The 13,176-nt window shown below is 48.1% G+C and overlaps 1 protein-coding gene across 1 annotated transcript in view; it reads right to left on the bottom strand.

The window, feature by feature from the left end:
- Positions 1 to 13,023, bottom strand: part of PTPRB (protein tyrosine phosphatase receptor type B) — a 122,385-nt gene extending 109,362 nt beyond the window's left edge. Inside the window, exons 1-2 of the mRNA XM_029597183.1 lie at positions 12,882 to 13,023; positions 11,536 to 11,931 (exon numbers count right to left, since the gene is read on the bottom strand). Of these exons, the coding sequence (XP_029453043.1) occupies positions 11,536 to 11,931; positions 12,882 to 12,936 (451 nt within the window). The 5' untranslated portion in view covers positions 12,937 to 13,023. The remainder of the gene's footprint in view (positions 1 to 11,535; positions 11,932 to 12,881) is intronic.
- Positions 13,024 to 13,176: the final 153 nt, after the last annotated feature.

Below are 13,176 nucleotides of genomic sequence, written 5' to 3'. Positions count from 1 at the left end.
CGGAAAGCGAAAAGTGACCCTGGAGAAAGAATTAGGAAAAGCCTGACAAGGGGAAAGTGAAAAAAAGAGACCTGGACTAACTGATTAGAAAAATAAAAAATCAGACAGCAAATGTAAAAAAAAAAAATATTTTGAGATTTTAGCAATTGGAATCTGCCATTTTTGGGAATGTGCATTTCTTATAATTTTGTTTTTTTCTCTTTAGCTTTCCACTGTTCAGAGTCTGGTTTCTCAGGCTTTTTATTTAGGTTTTGTTTGCATGTTTCTATTTCTAAATTGTAGTCCCTTATTTCTGTCTGTGTTCTGCCTGTGGTGTAATATTGCTGCTAGCGTGTAGTTTCTCTGTAGGGATTTGTAGCAGTCTGGCTTGTTCTGTTATCCCAGTAGGTGGTGTACTAATGTTCTAGGGCCTGGTATAGTATTTGTATGGCTGCTGTTTCATAAGGTTGCTGTTATTTGAGTCCTGAGAGTCAGTGCTGTTATGATATGGCATGGCACGGTTCTAGATGGGTTTGTTTGTTTTTGCAGGGGTTTGTGTTATTTCACAAAATATTTAGCAGTGGAGGAAGGGTTTTTTGGGGGGGCTTAAGTGACACCAGAATTTGTATATAATTTTTTTTCATGTTGTGTTATAATGTGAACTGTTGTAGTTTTGTTCTGCACCCGCTCTTATGATTATTACTATTTTATTGCAGTTATGGTGGTCTCTGCCTTTCTGGAAAGAGGATTCGTGAACGAATACATTGATATTTGTTTTATGACATAATTCATTGGATCTGATATGTGCTCTTTGCTTTTTACCTGATATTCTTGTTTATTTATAAATTGCAATAAATATAAAATAAAATAACACAGATTAATAAGGCATTTTTAATGTTCATGAGTGCTTGAAATAAATGTTAAAATATTCTAAAAGGTTTCACTCATTTCTTAGATTTTTAGACAGGATTCAAGGAAAGAGCTGTTTCACCTGTAAACTCATGATGCATAAGGCTGTTGTAGACTACATAGGAACCCACTAGAGTACAACTAGTAGGGTTTAGACCTGTATGCCTACAGCCCGCCCTTATCAACCCTGGGCCCATGCAAAAAATCAATTCTGGCTACACCACTGCTGCGTGCCCTTCGTCGCTATGGCTAGCGCTGCCAGACTTCAGAGCCTCTGCCAGCATACACCTGCCGCATGCATCAGCACCAAACTGCGGATGCCTCTGCCACATCTGTGGTGCCTGCCTGCTACCCGCATTCCTCCAGCACCCACCACTTTCATGTTTCTAGCCACTTCCCTCAGTTGCAACCTCACCAGCACCCGGGCTTCTCATCCCACAGCCCAATTCTCACCATCACTGCAGCCCTTAAAGTCTGCTATTCCTCTCTCACACATGTATACACATAGAGCCTCACACTCACTCACACAGACACACACACCCATTCAAAACCACATTCTCTCTCAGCCACATACACAGACAATTAAAAAAGGGGGGGACAAGCATGTATAATTGTATTTAGGTGAAAGAGATGGAAGCTTTCTGTTTATGGAGGTGAATTTGAGGGAGACTGTGTGTGTGTGTGTGTGTGTGTGTGTGTGTGTTGTGTGTGTGTGTGTGTTTTGTGTGTGTGAGAGAATGTAGTTATGTATGGGTATGTGTGTGTGAGAGAATGTAGTTATGTATGGGTATGTGTGGGTGAGAGAATGTGACTGTGTGTGTATGTGAGTGAGAGAGGGAGGTTGTGTCTGTGACCAATGTAACACAAGAAATCCCTTTAGCTGTTCACCTTCCGTGCAGCGATGGTTGCGTTCTCTCTGACAGAAAATGATAATTTTGCCAGGAGCAAAGAATTAGTCTTGCTCCAAAATGGGTTTACAAGAGGTGTTTTTATGTACAAGAGACTACATTTTCAATAAGCCCCCTGAGAAAGTATACACATACTTTTCAGCCACACAAACCCACCCAATGAACTCGAGATCCCCCCCCCCCCCCAGGAAAAGCTGCTGAGTCACAGAACTCCAGAAACCAGGCCTTTCTCTCGACAGGCCCAACGCTTTGGAATAATCTAGCCAGGGAGGTCAGGATAGGTGATTCAGGGAGCTTTCGCGAGGCAGTTACAGTTTCCTTATCTGATTCTGCACCTGCTGAACGGGGAGCAGACCTCTAGGTAGGTCAGAAAGGTCAGACTAGCCAGGAGGTGAGAAAGGTGAGTGGGGGTCTGGGTGGTCATGTTGGTGGATGTTATTTGTATTTCATGTGCTATCTGGTAAGATGAATGAAGCGAGATAAAAATCCTTTAACAGAAAGTACTGGTATAGCCTGTGCTTGAAGACTGGGTAGTTATGCTAGATGACTGTTTGCCATTTTCATTTAAGGGTGCTACCAACTCTGTATTACTTTCAGGCCGATACAGTACCCGCGATTGGACGCGCTAGCTTTACCCCTTATTCAGTAAGGGGAAATAGCGCGTTGAAAACACGCATCCAACCCCCCCCCCCCCCCCCGAACCTAATAGTGCCCGCAACATGCAAATGCTCGCTCGCTCGCTCTCCTGCGATTTTTACTGTATCGGCCCGTTTCTGCAGCTCCTGGATGGATGGGAGGGTGGGTGGGGATAACTAGGGCTTGAGTGGGAGGGTCAGGGGTGTTACTTACTTTGTCACTGTAAAGTTTGTTCTTTTATCTGTTAAAATCTAATAAAGACATTTATGAAAAAAAAACAACAACAACAAAAAACACGGGGGTGGCTACCTTAGGACCTCCTGACCGTGTTGTGCCCTTGGGTGGCTTCTCTTTACCGTGGCTAAAAGTCCACACGTTTCGAAGGTACGTGGCTACCTTTAGCTGAACTGAAAAATCCCCTTGGGCACGTTCAGCCATCCTGCCCTCATAAATCCAGCTTTTATCTATTTATTTATTTATTTATTTATTGTTTTGTTATACCGAGTTTCATGATAGGCATCACATCAACCCGGTTTACAAATAACAAGGAGTGTAAAGCATAACGTAACGTAAAAAACAATATTTTCAATAAGAAAATATCTGTGCATTTTCTCAACCAGGTGGCCGAAAGTCTACCCCAAATGAACTGCAATCCACTGCTACCTGCCACAGCCAGGAATGTAATTTTGGGTGGTTATCCCATTGCCTTTTGTTTGAATGGCAAATTAAATGTATCTGCAATGAATCTGAATAGCAACCTTCACCCAGATTAGAAGTGGTGGATGCCCCAGGTCATCCGGGCTTTCTCCTGCCGCGCTGCGGGTGCGGCCTCAGCCCTGGCTCGGATCTGCCAGCCCAGTGTCCAGCCAGACCAAGCTGAGCGCCACAAACGGATTTCATTCGTGACCCAAGCCAGTTTTTACAAGGCTGGGTGGCAAAAGTGAAAGGATAGCGAGTCGAAATGGCCTAATGGCAGGTCACATAACTCATTCGCAGCAGATTTAAGGGAGCATTTGAAATTAATTTATTGCTATTAACTCAGGGCGTCGTGGGAAAAACTTCAGTTTTGTTTTTTTCATTTCGTTTTTCATTTTTGCCGCGTAAGACAGAATTAGCGTAAGCGGAAACCGTTTAGCTTGCGCTAAAATGTAGAAAGAAAATAATACAACATTTTTGCTGGTTTTTCTGAGCCTTTTCAGATGACGGAAACAGCGCAAAACAAGAAAAGTCCCGCTTTCCCCATCATTTAGAAATGAGCGCGCATCTCCCGTACTCACCTGCTCCGATTCTGGCATAAACAGCGGCGAGTTTTGGGCAGGGGAAACAGAAGTCGAAAGCAACCTCTTTTGCTTGTGTCTTGACTCGAGCGATTTTAGCCTCCTTTACATTAAAAATGGCCGTATTGATAGGAGCGTTGTGAAATGATATGAGTGTTGGCCCAGGGTAAGAGGAGGCCCCAGTTATTCGGGTGCTCAGTGATGTAGCAGCAGAGGAAGGTCTCGAGAGTACGGTTACTTCACTCCGCTTGTCTGTTGCGGTGCGGGTGATAGGCTGCGGTGTAATTCGAGGGTGATACCAAACTTCTTTCACTCGCGCTCGCGCACATTCACGTGTAATTTGCCGTAATGCTTGGCGAGCCCGTGAGGCACAGGACTGCCCGGCGAGCCGCCGCACTCACCCCCACCGCTGTCGTGGCGGTGCGCCGCCGCCGTCGCCGCACCCTGCTCCTGGATCCTGTTCGCCTGCGTCCCCGAGCCCAGCCTTGCCTTCTCCAGCCTTCCCAAGTCCAGCCCACCTTGTCCAGTCTCGCCTTGTCCTGTCCATCCTGTCCAGTGTCTTATGTTATATCTTCATCCACCCTTTGCTAATGCCTGCCGGACCGGGTCTTGACCCCTTCCCTGGACCTGGCCACAACTGCTTGCCGCCTGGTCCTGACCCCCTTGCCTGGACCGGACCACTCTTGCTAGCTGCCTGCCCCGACCTTGCCCTACTCTGACACCATTACTCTGCTGCCTGCCCTGACCTTGGTGAGCCTTCGGATACTGAGTTGTCTGCACCTCCCTAGGGACCCAGCCGGCTGCCAGAACCCAAGGGCCCAGCCTGCAGTGGTGTAGGTGAAGCTCCAGACGGTCCCGCTGCAGGGCACCTTCTCCAGCTGCTGGTGCAGGCCTCGTGGGTTCACCCTTAAGGCTGCGTCAGCTGCCCTGCAACGCTAAGGGCTCGCACACCCGTTATCCCTCCCATTTGCCGCTTTTAAAATATGCGTTGTCAGAGACGGATCTAGGGGTTTGGCACTGCTGCTGCTGCGGTGCCCCCCCTCCCCCTGGCAAGGTGAGGCAGCAGGGAGCAGGAGGTGTAAGGCGCGGTCCAGCTCAGGCACAGATTCTGGGGCAAAACCTGGGAAAATCGGAAGCACTTTGGGGAACATTCCCATCTTTTAGATTACAAAAGTTAAGTAACTTTCCAACCTTGCTTGTGTCTGCATAATTTATATTTTTATTGGGGGAAGACATGGGATCTAAAATATCAGTACAGGGATGAGATCTCAGAGATGGATAAAAGAGCAAGAGAGGGAGAGAGGAGCAGAGATGGGGAAAGCAAAGGTGGAGGAATAAGAATAGGGAGAGGAGAAAGTGAAAGGGCTTGGGATAGGAGAGTGAGTGTGAGAAGGAGAGAGGACTGGGGATGGAGAAGGAGAGGAGGACTGGGGGATGGAGAAGGAGAGATAGAAAGGACTGGGATGGGGGGAGAAGTGTGAGAAGGAAAGAGGACTAGGGATGGGGGAGGAGTATGAGACGGAAAGAGGACTAAGGATGGGGAGGAGTATGAGAAGGAGAGAGGACTGAGGATGGAGGAGGAGAGATAGAAAGGACTAGGGATGGGGAGGAATATGAGAAGGAGAGAGGACTGAGGATGGAGGGGGAGAGATAGAAAGGACTGGAGATGGGGAGGAGAGACAGAAAGGACGGGATGGGGAGGAGAGATAGAAAGGACTAGGGATGGGGAGGAATATGAGAAGGAGAGAGGACTGAGGATGGAGGAGGAGAGATAGAAAGGACTGGAGATGGGGAGGAGAGATAGAAAGGACTAGGGATGGGGAGGAATATGAGAAGGAGAGAGGACTGAGGATGGAGGGGGAGAGATAGAAAGGACTGGAGATGGGGAGGAGAGATAGAAAGGACTGGAGATGGGGGAGGAGTGTGAGAAGAAAAGAGGACTAGGGATGGGGAGGAATATGAGAAGGAGAGAGGACTGAGGATGGAGGAGGAGAGAGAGAAAGGAATGGGGATGGGGAGGAGAGATAGGACTGAGGATTAGGAGGAGAGATAGAAAGGACTGAGGATGAGGAGGAGAGATAGAAAGGACTGGGGATGGGGGAGGAGTGTGAGAAGGAGAGAGGACTGAGGATGAGGGAGGAGAGATAGAAAGGACTGAGGATGGGGGAGGAGAGATAGAAAGGATTGGGGATGGAGGATGAGAGAGAGAAAGGACTGGGGATGGGGGAGGAGTGTGAGAAGGAGAAAGGACTGAGGAAGGGGGAGGAGAGATAGAAAGGACTGGGGATGGGGAGGAGAGATAGAAAGGACTGGGGATGGGGAGGAGTGTGAGAAGGAGAGAGGACTGAGGATGGGGAGGAGAGGTAGAAAGGACGGGATGGGGAGGAGAGATAGAAAGGACTGGGGATGGGGGAGGAGTGTGAGGAGAGAGGACTGAGGATGGAGGAGGAGAGACAGAAAGGTCTGAGGATGGGGGAGGAGTGTGAGAAGGAGAGAGGAGAGAGGACTGAGGATGGAGGAGGAGAGATAGAAAGGACTGGGGATGGGAGATGGGGAAGATCGAGGAAAGGAGGAAAATCAGGAATTTGGGATGGGAGGAAAAGAGAAAAGGGAGGGAAAGGGAGAGAGGTTCTGGGATTGAGAAAGGGGGATTGGGAGTAGGAAATGTTGGAGGAGGGGGGTTCCAAGATATGGAGAGAAAGGAGAGGAAAGAAGGGAGGAGCCAGGATCTGGGGACAGAATCTGAGATGAAGGGAGGGAGAGCCTGGATTGCAGTGGGAGGGGGGAGGTGTCCCTGCTCCCCCTTACAGCTCCTCTCTAACCTCTCAGTCTGGCGCACACACACCAGCACCCAGCCCTTCTCTCTCACACACAAACATTTCCCCCTTCCCCCATCTGATCCACTCTCATTCCTCTCTCCTCACCCCCAGTGATCCCCATTCAGCCCCCCTTAATCTTACCAAAATGATCCCCCTTTGCTCTCTGTGCTCCGGGCTCACTCTCCTCCCTGCCTGGGAAGGGAGGGGCAGGATCAGGAGGCAGAGGGCTGCTCTCTGCTGGGTGAGATTCAGCACAGCTGGAAGGCAGGAAATCTTCCCCCAGCCTGCTGCCCCCTCCCCCCCTCCCACCCATGTTTGCCACCCTAGGCACAGGTCTAGTGTGCCTATTGAGAAACCCAGGCCTGTGCATTGCTCGTGCATGGTCCAGATACTCGCGTATATGGGCTTTTTAATGCAAGCAACGCTTTTAAAATTCACCCCATACTGAGTAGGTAAAAAGTAAAAATATTATAGAGCATTAAATAAAGCCAAACAGTTCACAAAATTAATCTGGCATCATGGTAAACAATCTAGGCAAAAAATTATAGCTGCCAAGCATGATGCACTGAGAAAAATGTGGAGCCTGCTATTTAAAACGGCACTTCGCCGGCTGAATACCTGGGAGGGTTCAGCAGGCGCCACTCAGCCACCTGAGTTAAGTTTATAGCCAGCAATGAGTGGATCGGGTAAGAGTGGAGTTGGCCAGGTAAATTCACCAGATAACTCGATAATTATCTCGTCTACCGCTAAATAACAGCATATGGGAAAGGCTTCAAACCATTGGACATCCAGCAGCACAGTATCCCCAACGTACTCGTCTTTAGCGCTATTTATCTGCGATGCACCTTTCCCATCGGGGAGTTGCAAAAAAAAAACGTTAGAGACAGAGCCGTTTTGCGCGATGCAGCACAATAGTCCTCGCTGGCTGGCGCAATAGGACTGGTGCAGCTCGGGCAGTCGAGTGCTATATGGGGTTTGTGGTACAGAAAGAACCGGTGTGTACGGAGTTATGGCTACAAGAATGAGGGTGGCTCAGCGTGGTTAGCCGAGCGCGATGCAGATACTCGTTACAAGTCGACAAAGCAGTGCAAAGGTTAAATAGCCGCTGAGGAACAAGGTATTATTAGCAAGGTTCGGGTTACTGGTTGGCACCCAGAGCTGCCTGACAGAGCCAGGTTCTCACCAGTTTTCTAAAGGAGGGCAGGTCTGGAGCAAGTCCTACTGTGGGGTGGGGTAGGGAGATCCATCGAGTGGGGCAGGGGTGCTGGGGCGAGGCCCAAAAGCGCTCCCCTTCCCTCCTCCTGAGGTTTTGCTCATGAACTCATCATCACCTGCAACAGCTTCCCTCCTTCCCCAAAACAGTCCCGTAAAAATGCACGATTGGATATCACACTGTTAAAACATCGGTCTTAAAGGATCTCTCTGCCGGACTCCCATGCAGCCGTCATCAGGGACTCATCCTGCGTGACCTGTGACAGGGGAAACCGCCCGGGGGGGGTGTCCCGTGGCTCTCTCCACACACCCGCCTCTTACCTCTGTCCGTATGGACACAGGAGGCACCGCTACAAACATTTTGCACCATTGTCGCAAAGTGCCGGGCACGCATGTCAGTGGCATCTCCAGACAGAAGGACCTTGTAAGCAAGAACAGAAAAAAAAAAAACCACCCTGGCCGGTTTCAACTGACTAGTAAAACTAAAATTATATACAGGATAGGACAGAATCCCAAAATAATCCCTGCACTCACAGAAACTCCCTCAATAAAAAGGGTGCAGAGCAGAACCAGGACATTCCCCTTACCACTCACCGTAGAAAAATAATATTCACATTCTGCTATCACCTCCACAGCACAGCAGCACAGCACACTTCTGGAACATTGTATAATAATCCCAAACCCTGCATGAAATGTAGCCCGAACCTAGCGCAAACCAGCCATACCTTAACACACTGTCTGCCAAGCTCAAACCCATGAAAAGACAACACTGCAAATATTACACCAGGCCCTAAAACACCAATACACCTCTTATTAGGAAAACAGAATTCTACACAGAAACTACATGCTAGCAAAATACCTCACCCTGGGTCACATTCAGATACAGAATAAAGAGACCATAAAGTTTAGATAGAAATGAGCAGAAAAAACTGAACTGAAAACCGTAACCAGTCAGACTCTGTATGCAATGCAATGATGACAAAAAAAAAATCACCATTCCTAGTTAAACATCAAATACAATAAAGAATTATAAACATTAAGGATAAACAGAGGTAAAACATTCCACTGCTCTCCATACCTTGGAACTTTAGATTTTGTCAACCCGAGATTGTCATAGATTGGAGGGTGGCACACAAACTTTAACCTCTTTCTCTCATATGCACACACTCTCTCACACACAGCTCTCTTTCTCACTTGCAAACTCACACAGTAAGACTCTCACACACATACACAGGAACACGCATACACAGGTACTCTCTCCACTTCCACACACACTCACTCGCACACACATAGGCACTCTCACCACATGCTTACATACACACAGGCACTCTCACTCACACACACACATACAGGCACACTCTCTCACATATAGACTCAAAGACACTCTCACTCACAAAAACACAGAGGCACTCACTCTCTCTCACTTACATAGGCATTTTTACACACACCCACATACACACACAGGCTCTCTTTCTCACTATGGCACTCTCAAACACACAGGGATTTTCATTCTCTCACAGATACACAGACACTCTCTCACTATCACACATAGGTACTCCTACTCTCTCAAGCAGAGGCACTCTCTCACACATACACAGAGATGCTCTCTCTCACTCTCTCACATATGCATAGGTAATCTCACTCTCACATACAGATACAGAGGCACTCGCACTCACATAGGCACTCTCACTCATACACACAGGCACTCTCACTCACACAGGCACTCTCACACACACTTTCTGGACTTCTCCCTCTTCTTCGGTTGCCAACTGCAGGAAACAGCGGCGGCCCTGCAGGGCCTCCTTCTCGGTTGCAGGAAGTGCCAGTGGCCCTGCAGGTCCTCTTCTTTGGCCACTGGCTGCAAGAAATACTGGTGGCCCCACAGGTCCTCTTCTGCTCCATTCATGGCTGGAGACTCAGGGCACAGGCCCTGTGTGCCCACTGCTAATGATGCCCCTGGATTTGGAGAGCAATCCTGAGAAGGTCCTTTTCTTTGTGTCACTGAGGCGCATTGTTCTGGGGACGACTCTCCTAGGCAAGCCCTGTGCCAGCGAGTGGGTATGTATGGAGTTAGGGATCCTTTCAGGTAGGTAGGTAGGTGCTAGGCCTCTGAGGGTTTTGTAGGCTAAGGTTAGGAATTTGAATTTGGTGTGGCCGAGTGTTGGGAGCCAATGTAGAGTTTTTAGGATAGGTGTTTGTGTTCAAATGTTTTATATTTATTTATTTACAAAATTTATAGTCCGCTGATCTATAAATCTCAACGGGCTGCGGTGTTTTGTACGAGATGTAGGTGGCGATTAAGGACGTTAGGGATGCCAACATATTGGAGTACATATTCAAAAGCCATTTAGACGGATAACGGGAAAGTTATTCGTCGAAATGGCTTAGGCGCATTTAAAAATACTTACCCGGCTAAAATCTAGCTGCACTGCGATTAACTTAACCGGCTAACTCTGGACGTGCCATAGGGCAGGCCGAAAGTTAGCCAGATACCCATATCCGCCTAACTGTAACTTATTCGGGTATATTCAGTGGTGCGGCTGTGCCGCTGAATATTCCGGTTATGTGCGCCGGATCTTTTATTTATTTATTTTTTATATACCGACATTCGATCTGAGATATCACATCGGTATGGGAATCCGGCGAACTCAACTAGCCGCCTAGCGGCTGAATATTTACCCCAGAGCGAATTGCAGTAGGTGGGAGATTACAGTGGCTTGCACAGCAGTTATGAAGGCCGTGTCGTGCAGGAGGAGGTGGAAATTGGTGATGTGAAAAGGAAACCGGCTAAGATGAATGAACTGAACGCATTGATATGCAGGGAAATCCTTTCAAACAAGGACAAGATTTCTGTGTTTTTGTGTCCAATACCAGAAGGAGACGGTGTGGCCTAGTGATTAAAGCAATGGGCTGAGGAGCAGGGTTCAAATCCCCCTTCCTCGCACTAACACTCCTTGTGACCTCGGGTGAGTCACTTTATTTTCTGTTGCCTCGGGTACGCACTTAGATTGTGGGCTGTTTGGGGGGGACTTACCGCACTTGAATTACTAAAAATGCTGCAAGTTACCTTGAGCCTTATCTGGAAAGGCGGGCTAAAAATCCCAAAAAAAAAAAGATTACTCGGGGCTTCCCCTTACATCAGTCATCGCCTTTTAAACATGGTTCAGTATAAAGGTTTCCCCACCACATTTTTTCTATAGCTAGACGCCCACCAGATGTACCCATTTCTTGGCTCTGCTGCTTTCCCTGTGGAGTTATTCCTATTCTGCTTTTCTTCACCTCTCCCCCAGGATCTTTTTCTTTCTGTGTCTGATGGAGTCCCCAGGCATCATAGAATGAATGGAAACCATCTGGCTTGCCGCTCTTCTCCGTTATTTTGTATTATTTTATCACAAGTTAAAGAGGGGATTGAACTCATAACTATATGGATATGTTAGGACAGCTGCAAGTACGGAAAGGTGTTTCGTCTGCTCCTTCCTAACAGACTCATGTTGTTTACTTATTTTTGTTGGGGGGGGGGGAGGGGGGATAATTTGAGCCAGACCCAAATTTGGCCAAAATTGACGCAGACTATTAGAATAAATTCAAGTTACATCTTGGAAGGCATGAACTCATTTGCAGCAAATTGTAGGGGTTTTATTTTGACCTGAAATAAAGCAACTCTCCTTATACTGAAACTGTCCCATCTTTACAATGCTAAATGCATCTTGGCATCCAAATGCCTTCCCATGAATTTCCCATTGCACATGTGTAAATGAAGCTAGTGTTACCAGTTTCCTTAAAGAGACAGCTCACCTTTCTTTAGGCACAGACTTTGATAGACAGGTTCTCCCTTCTCGTTGACCTCTACCTTCTTCCAGTTATGGGGGTATTTCCTGCCCATCTTGACCACTACCCTCTGGCCCTGTTTCTTGAGGAAGAGAGCACTCTCTCCCACCTCAAGGAGCCCCTCTTTGTCATGGCAGGTCCATCTGGGCGCCTGGAGGCAGTCGGTGAGGATGGCAGGGCGGGAGTGTACAGCAGAGGAGTTGGAGATGCCCAGACATTGGCCGGATGCAACATGGAGCAGCTTCCTGTCCTCCGTCCACTTCCACTGCTGGTTACGGCTGGTCACGTTGCATTTGCTCACACTCACCATTTTAGTCTGGAGAAGGCACTGATGTTTTTGGACATGGACAATCAGAAAAGTCTCTGGAAGATGAAAAAACTCCTTAAAAATCCAAAAGGCAGGCCTAGGGTGCACGCCACATTGAAAACAACATTTATAAGCCCCAACATCGCAGCATGACCCTTCTGTGTGATGGGATTCCCAGATGCGTCACTGTGCTCAGCGGCCCCTCTGACAAAACGTCATCAGTACAATAAAGGATTATATAGCTTTCCTGTACCCCCATAAAAGATGGCACCCTGTTTGATTTAGACTCATGCGCTGTATCAGAAGAACTAATAATAAATAAATAAATAAAATCATTCTGGAAATAAAGTGGTAATGCCCCCTCCCCATGAACACTGGACCTTCGTGCGCACCCCCCTTCTCAAGGGACGCTACAAGAGGCCCTGGATACCCTCCCCTTCCCTCCGCATGGAAGCAGGGCACTGCCAGCTTTCGTGGCAATGGCTGAATCTCCCCAGAAACCCGCGGGCGCCCTTCAGCCTCCTGACTCCAGCTCGGCTTTCACCATTCCTCCCGGTTTATTTCCGCACTAAGACTTCTCCCAGCCTGCAGGAGGACCTCCCCTTCTGCTCCCCCCCCCCCCCCCAGACACGCTCAGACTGCCCTTGGGAAGTTTGGGGCCGAATCCGTACAGCTGACAGAATGATCATCTCTTTTTTTGTTTTTTTAACCCTGTGCTAATAACTTAATTTCCCTCTCTGAGGATGTGCAAGCCCGGTCCAAGCTTCCAGATACTGGAATAAGGATTGTAAGCTAGCTTTCACACACATGGGATTTCAGCAAAAAAAATAATAACAATAATCCAGTAAAGGAAAACCCGGACTCTTTGCCCCTAGCAATAAGCAGACGCTGGCCACGTCGCCCTACTGGAAGAGTGACCCGACCTTTCAGAGCGCCCGATCGGGGCTTGGAGCTCCCGGGTCCTCTCCCCCCAGACAATCTCCGGCCAGGGAGGGCTTCCACTCACCTGAAATCCTTACGGCCAGGCAGGTGAAGAGCAGGACGTGAAACCCGAGTGCCATTTTCCTCCTACCAGCGCTCCATGCTTCTCTCCGAAAGCCCAGAGAAGTGAAGCCAGGGCTTAGGAAGGAAACGCGCCTTCACCGGAGGGGGGGAACAGTCAGTGACGAGCATTTCCTCCTATTCAATTGTTTTTGAAAGTTTGACACCCGATCGTCACATGTCTTCTGCATCGGCTTTACTATCTAGTTTTGTTTTTTTTTATTTTTTTTAATATCATTTATTTTGGTTTTCATCTTAGC

Source organism: Rhinatrema bivittatum, chromosome 4, assembly GCF_901001135.1.
Source record: "Rhinatrema bivittatum chromosome 4, aRhiBiv1.1, whole genome shotgun sequence".
Lineage (NCBI taxonomy): Eukaryota > Metazoa > Chordata > Amphibia > Gymnophiona > Rhinatrematidae > Rhinatrema > Rhinatrema bivittatum.
This window is presented reverse-complemented; position numbering and strand designations above follow the sequence as displayed.